Raw genomic sequence first — 10,342 nt, forward strand, 5'->3', positions numbered from 1 at the left:
TGGAAGGAAAACGATCGGAGGCAGCCCAACCGGCAAGGCCAGCTCATAAGGAACCAAAAGTAAAATGATTTAGATGTCTTTATACTAACACCCGAAGCATGGGCAATAAAAAGGAAGAGCTGGAACTTCTCATGCTGATGGAAAGGTATGATCTAGTAGGCATCACAGAAACTTGGTGGAATGATTCTCATGACTGGAATGTAATGGTGGATGGATATGAACTGTTCAGAAAAAACAGAATAGATCGAAGACGTGGAAGAGTGGCACTGTATGTAAGGAAAGGGCTTACCTGTCAGGAAATTCTAGTGAAGGAGAGCATATCTACAGTGGAAAGCATCTGGGTGAAAATAAGCGAGGGGAAAACAAACAGTGTGGTGGTTGGTGTCTGCTACCGACCGCCTGACCAACGAGAGGATGTGGATGCTGCATTTTGTGAGCAGCTTGAGAAAATATCCAAGCGGCAGGACCTTGTCATCATGGGTAACTTCAATTTCCCAGATGTGTGCTGGGAAACAAACTCTCAGAAGAGTCATGCAACTTTCTGACCTGCCTGGCTGACAATTTCATTTATCAAATGGTAGATGAACCCACAAGAGGTTCAGCCATACTGGACTTAATACTGACCAACAGGCAAGAGTTGGTGGATGAGGTGAAGGAGGTGGGGACCCTAGGGGGAAGTGACCATGTCCTCATAGAATTCCTTTTGAGATGGGGAGCCAAGGAAGCTTGTAGCCAGACGCGGATGTTGGATTTTCATAGGGAAAACTTTAATAAACTCAGAGACATGATGAGTGTCATACCATGGCCGAGAATGCTGGAAGGGAAGGGAGCATGTGAAGGGTGGGCGCTACTCAAACAAGAGCTATTGCATGCTCAATCAATGACTATCCCAGAAAGACGAAAACACTGCAGGAGCTCTAAGAAGCCTATTTGGAGGAACAGAGAACTTCAAGAGGAACTAAGAAAGAAAAGGAAAATGTTCAGGAAATGGAGGGAAGGACTCTTCTAAAGAAGAGTACCTACAGGTTACTAGGCACTGTAGATCAATCATCAGAAAGGTCAAAGCTGAGAGTGAGCTAAGATTGGCCAGGGAAGCCCACTGTAACAAGAAAAGATTTTTCAGTTATGTGAGGAGCAAACGTAAAGTAAATGAGGCAATAGGCCCACTGTTGGGTGCGGATGGACAAACTCTAACGGAAGATGCAGAGAAAGCACAAAGGCTTAGTGCCTATTTTACATCTGTTTTTTCCCACAGGTCAAAGTGTTTAGGCACATCTAGAGATGGCTGTAGCCAAAGGATAGTGTCTGGGTGGCAGGTTAACATGGATAGAGAGGTTGTCGAGAGGCATTAAGTTGCACTGGATGAGTTCAAATCCCCTGGTCCGGATGAAATGCACCCGAGAGTACTCAAAGAACTTTCCAGAGAACTTGAACAGCCCTTGTCCATCATCTTCGGAACCTCTTTAAGGACTGGAGATGTCCCGGGGGACTGGAAGAGAGCAAACGTTATTCCGATCTTCAAAAAAGGGAGGAAGGATGACCCGGGAAACTACAGACCAGTGAGTCTGACCTCTGTTGTGGGGAAGATAATGGAGCAGATATTAAAGGGAGCGATCTGCAAACATCTGGAGGAGTGGTCCCCAACCTTTTTATCACCAGGGACCACTCAACGCCTTTTACTGAGGCCTGGTGGGGGGGGGTAGTTTACTCTTCTACTCTCAACCACTGCCCTAGCGCTCTCTGATCGCTATGGTAATGTTTAAACATCCCTTCAAAATAAGATAAAGACACGCCACAACAATGAACATAAGGAACATTTTATTTTCGTGGAAATTTTAACTCATGACAATGACAAATCAATGGGAACCCTGAGCTTGTTTTTCTGCAATGAGAAAAGCATCCTAAAGCATCCAAGAAAAGTGTGTATCCAACCTTTGCTTGAAGACTGCCAGTGAGGGGGAGCTCTGGGAGTGATGGGAGACAATGACACCCGAAGTGTGTTGTAAAGGGCCGGGGGGGGGGGGAGAAAGCGTCCTTCGGGGCCCACCTCCAATTAGTCTACGGACCACATGTGGTCCACGGCCCACAGGTTGGGGATCACTAATCTGGAGGACAATTTGGTGATCCAAGGAAGTCAGCATGGATTTGTCTCCAACAGGTCCTGCCAGACAAACCTGGTTTCCTTTTTTGACCAAGTAACAGGTTTGCTTGATCGGGGAAATTCGGTTGATGTCATTTACTTGGATATTAGTAAAGCTTTTGACAAGGTTCCCCATGATGTTCTGATGGATAAGTTGAAGGACTGCAATCTGGATTTTCAGATAGTTAGGTGGATAGGGAATTGGTTAGAGAACCGCACTCAAAGAGTTGTTGTCAATGGTGTTTCATCAGACTGGAGAGAGGTGAGTAGCGGGGTACCTCAGGGTTCGGTGCTTGGCCCGGTACTTTTTAACATATTTATTAATGATCTAGATGAGGGGGTGGAGGGACTACTCATCAAGTTTGCAGATGACACAAAATTGGGAGGACTGGCAAATACTCCGGAAGATAGAGACAGAGTTCAACGAGATCTGAACACAATGGAAAAATGGGCAAATGAGAACAAGATGCAATTTAATAAAGATAAGTGTAAAGTTCTACATCTGGGTCAGAAAAATGAAAAGCATGCCTACTGGATGGGGGATACGCTTCTAGGTAACACTGTGTGTGAATGAGACCTTGGGGTACTTGTGGATTGTAAACTAAACATGAGCAGGCAGTGTGATGCAGCGGTAAAAAAGGCAAATGCCATTTTGGGCTGTATCAACAGGGGCATCACATCAAAATCACAAGATGTCATAGTCCCATTGTATACGGCACTGGTCAGACCACACCTGGAGTACTGTGTGCAGTTCTGGAGGCCTCACTTCAAGAAGGACGTAGATAAAATTGAAAGGGTACAGAGGAGAGCGACGAAGATGATCTGGGGCCAAGGGACCAAGCCCTATGAAGATAGGTTGAAGGACTTGGGAATGTTCACAGATCCTTTGGTAACCACGTTTCCTTTTGCTGCTGACCATGCCGAGCATTAATGATTTTTCTAGCAAGTCTGATCGCATGAAGTGTCCAAAGTAAGTGAACTTTAGCTGTAATATCTTGCCTTCTAATGACATAGTTGGTTTGCTCCTCTCTAAAACTATCTTGTTGGTAACAATTGCATGATGTGGTATGGTATTTGCAGCATTCGTCTCCAACACCATAATTCGAAAGCATCTATTTTCCTCCTGTCTTCTTTCTTCAGGGTCCAACTTTCGCATCCATTGCTTGTTATGGGGAAGACAATGGCATTGACTACCCGGCACTTTGTATTAAGGCTGATATCCTTACTCTTCCATATTCAGTTCATGCCTAACATTGTGTTCCAGCCCAGTGTTATTCGCCGTTTGATTTCACGGCTGTATCCACCACTTTGAGTGATCATAGAGCCAAGTTTTATAAGCCATTTAAAACTCACAAGTCATAAATAAACAATGGCAGGGACTGTCACTTGGACAGGGTGAGCTAGTAAACAGAAAACATTCAGTGGTGAAGAATGTAATAAAAGTTCCTCTTATCTCCTTAATAATAAGGATATAACAAAGTGAAACAAACTGTAAATACAACACACAGCAAATAATTTAAGCCAAAAGGTCAGGAGCTGCTAGTTACAGGTAACTGGGTTTTTATCTGCAGTATTGGTGACTTCTCCAAGGAGCTCCACTCTCTTAATTAGCAGAACTCAGTTATTGACACACAACAGTCTGTAGATTTTTAAGTGTAAATATGCCCTACTGGATATTTAGGATCCCAAGCTTGGCTGGAAAATATCAAAATGCTTCAGAGAGCATCAGCAATCTACCAGGCATTGTCTATACCAGCCTTTTCCAACTTTTTACTATTGAGAAACCCCTGAAACATTCTTCAGGTTTTGCGAAACCCCTGAAGTGGAACAATGGTGTAGCATACGGTTGGGAAGCATAGCTTTGAACAAGCCCACCTGGGGTCCCTGCCCTTCCCACCCCCTCCAGGCGATCACTGGCCATTTGGGGGCATCAGCATGGTCATGTCACAATAAGGGGCTTTTCGCACGCCTTCAAAATCGCACAATGGTTGCCAATTGAAAACGCTACTGATTTGCCATTATGCACAACGTCGTTGACAATCTGCCACACACCTGAAACCGATCTGCAAAAAGCGCTTCCTTGTAGCGCTTTCAGGGAAATCCCCAAAAGTGGATTCACCCTCCGGAAAGCGATACACTCCTGCAACCAATCTGCAACACTAGCGAAAAAGACCTGTGCGTTAACATTGTTGCGGTTTCTACAAAGTCCCTCCCCCTGGCTCTCTCCTCTGATCTTCCGGCGAAGCGATCGCCATTTTTTTTTCTCCGAGCGAGCGGGGATAAACGCACCAGCGAGCCTCTTTCTGTTTAGAGGCTTCCCCAGCTTCAGTCCCTCCCCTTCAGTCACTAAGCACAAAGAACAGAAAAGCCCGTTTGCTGATGTATTTTCCCTTTATTTTTTACACATTCATTTAGCCGAAAATCGGGCCCGTGAGGGGGGGGGGATTTTTTTTTTTTCACTCGGAGGGAGCGTGGCAACGATGAAATGACAGCTCACACACACCAGGCAGCTGGATGGGTCTCTCCGTTGCAACGAATCAACACAGATTCGTTGCAATGGGTCTGGTTTAAAAAAAAAAACTTTCTTAAAGGGAAAGGGGCTGTTTGGGAGCATGCTAACGGCTGCCCATTGGATTTTCAGCCGAAAATCGGGCCCGTGAGAGGGGGGGGGGGATTTTTTTTTTTTTCACTCGGAGGGAGCGTGGCAACGATGAAATGACAGCTCAAACACACCAGGCAGCTGGATGGGTCTCTCCGTTGCAACGAATCAACACAGATTCGTTGCAATGGGTCTGTTTTTTTTTAAAAAAAAACTTTCTTAAAGGGAAAGGGGCTGTTTGGGAGCATGCTAACGGCTGCCCATTGGCTGCTTGACGGCCAGGGGCGGGACGAGCTTGGCAATAGCGCTTCCTTTCTAGCGATTTCTGCCGAGACCGGAAGCCTGTGGGAAACGCTACAAAACGCAACTGGATTCCACTACAAAGGCAGGTATGCATAACAACGAATTCCACTATTTTAAATGGCGATTTTTCATTCAGCAACCAATTTGCTACAAAGATCCCGGTGCGGAAAACCCCTAAAAGTTTGACAACTGAAAAAATATATTAAAAATTAATTAACTCCTACCCTTCCACCAACAAACCCCACCCTGGTTGAGAAAGGCTAATCTAGACACCCCCTCAAGCCTATTATTTGTTTTCAATTTGGATTGTCACATTTTCCTCTCTCATTTCCTTTAATGACAAAAATTAAATTATTTACATATACAAATTGCGCACTCACCGTAATTTCTTTTCATTTAATTAAAATCCTCTTGATTTATACAAACAGTACCTAATTATAACAACACATAAATGCCTTTCCTGACATCCTCGTTGGGAAAACTTCTATCCCAGCACTGAATAAATAGTAACCACACTCCATGAATACAATCCTTGTTATTGAAAACTTTTTTCCTGAGAACGGACGGTTTATTCCTTACCATTGCAGGCCAAAATTTGTGTAACCTGACTTCCATGCTTGGCAAAGATTATCTTTTCCGGTGCTGAGTCACTGCTTGGCTGATGAGAGTAAATGCTTCAAAAGATATAGTCTGCCTTCATACAGCTTTCTAGAATAGTTATGATAATGGAGACATTTCCAAGTTGACATCTAATACTTTGCAACTTGGATTATGTACCTACTAGATTTAAAGCCCATTGTACTTGTAAATATAACGGGTGCTAGAAAAGTGGGGGAGGGGGGAAGGAGGCCTTTTGGGGCCGCGGGGAAGGCCTGCTTCCCACCCCTTCTCCCCGGCTATGGCACGTCCTTCTCCTTGGTCCCAGAAGTTCCTTGGCCCGGGAGGTAAGGCCTCCTTCCCCCTCCCCCAGCGGTGGTGCGGCCTTCCCCCCTGGGCCTAGAAGCTTCTGGGTCCGGGGGGAAGGCCTCCTTCCACCCCTCCCCCCCAGCTGTGGCGCAGCCTTCCCCAGGGGGAAGGCCTCTTCCCTCCCCGGCGGCAACACGGCTTCCCCCCCCCCCCGAGGCCTCTGAAAGGGCTTCTGGGCCCGGGGAGGGGGGAGGCCTCCTTCTGTATTCACACTGTCTTGTCGCATCCCCGTCACTTTCTTGACTGTCCTGGTGAGGGCTGAATTCGAAGGAGCTTCGCCTCGCTTCGCGCCTTTGATTGGGCCCTCACCCGACTGGCTAGAACTCTTGTCTGTCCTTCCTATTGGGCCCTCACCCGGACTGTCTCCACCCACTCTCCGACCCGCTGTTAAAGATTAGTTTCCAATATTTTCTAAGTACTTTGCATTTTGAACATTGTAAGTCAAAAGGAGCCTACCTGATTCTCTTAAGTCAAACTCTTTATAAGAGGTAATGATCAGAAAGAGCCTGATTTTCAGGGGCTCTTGGGGCAGAAATGGAAAAGGGATCACTACAGCTTTGACTGGTTAATCTTGAAGGTGGGATGCTCTCAACAAGAATGTTCTGGGGTTGGAGACATTACAGATTTTTTTTAGATTGATATGCTGTTCATACAGATGGTTTGTTAAATTATTGATTCATATTATAAACTGAAGGCAGAAGAGAACATGGAGACCACTGGCTGCCAAAGAGACTACCTTTATGATTTCAGAAAATTTCGGAACATTTCTGTTCTCTTGTTCTGTCTTTTAACACTTTCCTCTGCAAATAACCTTCAGTGCTTTGGCAGGAAGGCCGTAGGGCAAATGAACATCCAAGTAAATTTTGGTTACCCTATAAACCAAAATCAGAGTCCAGTGGCACCTTTAAGACCAAGACAGATTTATTCAAGGTGTGAGCTTTCGAGTGCAAGGACTCTTCCTCAGAGTGTTTGCACTCGAAAGCTCACGCCTTTAATAAATCTTTGTTGGTCTTAAAGGTGACACTGGACTCTGATTTTGTTTTGTTGTGCTGCTTCAGACCAAAACGGCTACCCACTTGAATCTTGGTTGCCCTATATACTGAGTAGTATACATCTGTTGGAGGAGCCACTTGAGTTGCAAGGTGGGCTTGTTTGGGTGGAGGAAGGTTTCTGACTTTGTGTAGCAAAATGGTAGGATACACATTAGTACGTAGATTTCTTTTTCCAAAATAAATATATAATTTTATAAAAGAGGGCAGGGCATTCTGAGGTCAATTCTCTCACACACCCAGATGCCACATGGAGGGGAAGGTGCAGCGTCAAACAAGACTCACTTTGATAGAAACTTTGGTATCCTTGTGGGCCAGCTTGAGAGCATTGTGGAACACCTTGAGGTCTTCTTCCAAGGCTAAGGTGGCAGCCGGAAGTTTCTGCTGCTCGTGCTCGATGTGTTCTGCCAGTTTCCCAGGGGAGTCAATGAAGACCAGCCTCTTGCTGCCTTTGAGGCCTGTCAGGAGTCTCTCGTGGTACTTGGTGTACTCCCTCACCCAAGAGTTGCAGTTATAGATGTAAACTGCTGAGACGTTCTCATAAGCAAACCCCGGGAACACCACGAACCACTTGGAAAGGAAGTCTGTTTTGAAACGGTTGCTGGGTCCGGCATGAGTGAGGTCTACCACAATCTCATATGGCTTAGCATAGTATGGCTTCAAAGTTAACAAGACGTGGTATATCAGCAGGTCACCGTTGATCTGGCCAGTCTTGAAGCTAGAAAAGAGAAAATCAGTTGTAAAGAAATGAACGATCAGAGGCACACCCTGGCCTGAGCCCTCGTGGACCGGGCAAAGCCATTAAGAGATCATCCCCAGAGATGCCTGCAGAGGAATTAGCTCAGCATGACTTTGCTGGCAAGGTACAAGCAGCCGCTATTACCCTTCAGGCTCAGATCATCCATCGTGCTGGTGACAAGTAGAATAAGGGCTGTGCTAAAAGTTCCTCCTGGTGAAAGGCAGCCATTTACAGTATATGGGATTGATCTTTTTGTAAGGCCCTTCACATCTAACTGAACTTCTTCAAAAGAGGGACAGACCAGAACAAATGGGATGAAATTAATTCAAAAGAAATTCCATCTAAACATCTGGAAGAAGTTCCTGACAGAGTGTTTCCTCAGTGGAACAGGCTTCCTCGGCAAGTGGAGATTTTTAAGCAGAAGCTGGAGAGCCATCTGACGGAAAGGCTGATTCTGTAAAGGTTCAAGGGGGTGGCAGATGACAGTGGAGGAGCGATAGGGATATGAGTGTCCTGCAAGGTGCAGGGGGTTGGACTAGATGACCCATGAGGTCCCTTCCAACTCTATGATTCTATGATCTACAGATGCCTTATCAAAAAATGAAACAGGAAGAGTTGCAGGAAGCAACCCCCTCCAATACAGGCTTCCCAGTGTCGTTAGCCCTGGCATGACATTCTCCTTAACGTGTCATCCTTCAGGGCACCCCAGGCAGGGGCACTGACCAGGTGGAGCCATGTCTCCAAGGCCACAGTGCCAGGCCCTGTGACTGCCTCTGTTCTTCCGCTGAAGATATTTCATTGGCCTCATTACTAACACTGGCTCTTAATTAGTAATTCTCTTTACTACTATTTTTGCTTCTCTAAGTTTACTAAAGTGGGTTTCAGTTGTGATATTGCTTTGCTATAATGCTATTGTGAATTTTATTTCACTTCATGTATTGTCTCCTTTCTGCTTGGGGATTCAGGAAGCTACCTTGGGTACTTGCTAGAAAGAAGATGGTGGTGTTTTTATCCCCTGCTTTTCACTACCCGAAGAATCACAGAATCCTAGAGTCGGAAGGGGCCATACAGGCCATCTAGTCCAACCACCCGCTCAACGCAGGATTTAGCCCAAAGCATCCTAAAGCATCCAAGAAAAGTGTGTATCCAACCTTTGCATGAAGACTGCCAGTGAGGGGGAGCTCACCACCTCCTTAGGCAGCCAATTCCACTGCTGAACTAGGGCCATTCCGCACGGATTCTTTGTAGCAGGAGTGTGGCAAATTGAAATCGCTACAAAAATGTGGTTATGCACAACGTTGTTGACAATCTGCCACACTCCTGAAACCGATCTGCAAAAAGCGCTTCGTTGTAGCGCTTTCAGGGAAATCCCCAAAAGTGGATTCACCCTCCGAAGAGCGCTACACTCTTGCAACCAATCTGCAACACTAGCGGAAAAGTTCTGTGCGTTACCATTGTTATGGTTTCTGCAGAGTCCCTCCCCCTGGCTCTCTCCTCTGATCTTTTGGCAAAGCGATCGCCATTTTTTTTTTCTTGGAGCGAGCGGAGATCAACGCACCAGCGAGCCTTCGTTTACCCAGCGAGGCTTCCCCGGCTGCAGTCCCTCCCCAGATCTGTTTTAAGTCACAGCCCCGTTTGCTGGTTTATTTTCCCTTTATTTTCCCCTTTATTTTTGGCCGAAAATCGCGCCCGTGCGGGGGGGGGTATTTTTTATTCACTCGGGGGGAGCGTGGCAAGGATGAAATGGCAGCTCAAACACCACTTGCTAGCTAGATTGGTCTCTCTGTTGCAACGAATCAACGTAGATTCGTTGCAACGTGTGTGTGTTTTTTTAAAACCTGCTTTAAAGGGAAAGGGGCTTTTCGGGAGCATGATAACGGCCGCCCATTGGCTGCTCGTTTGATTGACGGCCAGGGGCGGGACAAAGCTCGGCAATATCGCTTCCTGGCTAGCGATTTTTGCCGAGACCGAAAACCTGTGGGAAACGATAGAAACTGGATTCCACTACAAAGGCAGGTATATATAACGATGAATTCCCCTATTTAAAATTGAGTTTTTTTGTTCCGCAACCAATTTGCAACATAGATCCTGGTGCGGAATGGCCCCTACTCTTGACTGTGAAAATTTTTTTAGCTTCGCCCACTTCCTAAAATCACATGGTAAGCTCCAAGACACAAGTTGGGGACCCCTCCTGTAAAGAATGGCTGTATTTACTTACAAGCGACATGCTTAGCGCAGAAATCTGAAGGTAACTTCATATGTTACAGCATAGAAATTAATATGTCTCAGGATGCCAGACGGGAAACTGTTTTTGCTCTCGTAAAATGCTGAATATAAATATATCCCAACTAAAGTAAACTTTATAGCATTTTGTAAACAATGACCCAAAAACCTCCAATGTAATGAAGGGTGTATTGGGGAGAAATATTTTCTATTTCATATATTTTGATATATATAATCACGTAATTTTTTTTGTTTTCTTTTGTATTGTTTTTTTGTTTGGCAAAAATAAAGAATATTAGTCCCTTACCTCTAAACATTTGCAC

General features: G+C 45.5%; 1 protein-coding gene across 5 annotated transcripts in view; it reads right to left on the minus strand.

The window, feature by feature from the left end:
• NF1 (neurofibromin 1) overlaps positions 1–10,342 on the minus strand; it is a 365,186-nt gene that overhangs the window by 71,057 nt on the left and 283,787 nt on the right. For all 5 annotated transcript variants that reach the window (XM_077311869.1, XM_077311867.1, XM_077311868.1 and 2 more), the window contains one exon: positions 7,343–7,775. In XM_077311869.1, coding sequence (XP_077167984.1) covers positions 7,343–7,775 — 433 coding nt within the window. The remainder of the gene's footprint in view (positions 1–7,342; positions 7,776–10,342) is intronic.

Source organism: Paroedura picta, chromosome 15 (genome assembly GCF_049243985.1).
Source record: "Paroedura picta isolate Pp20150507F chromosome 15, Ppicta_v3.0, whole genome shotgun sequence".
NCBI lineage: Eukaryota > Metazoa > Chordata > Lepidosauria > Squamata > Gekkonidae > Paroedura > Paroedura picta.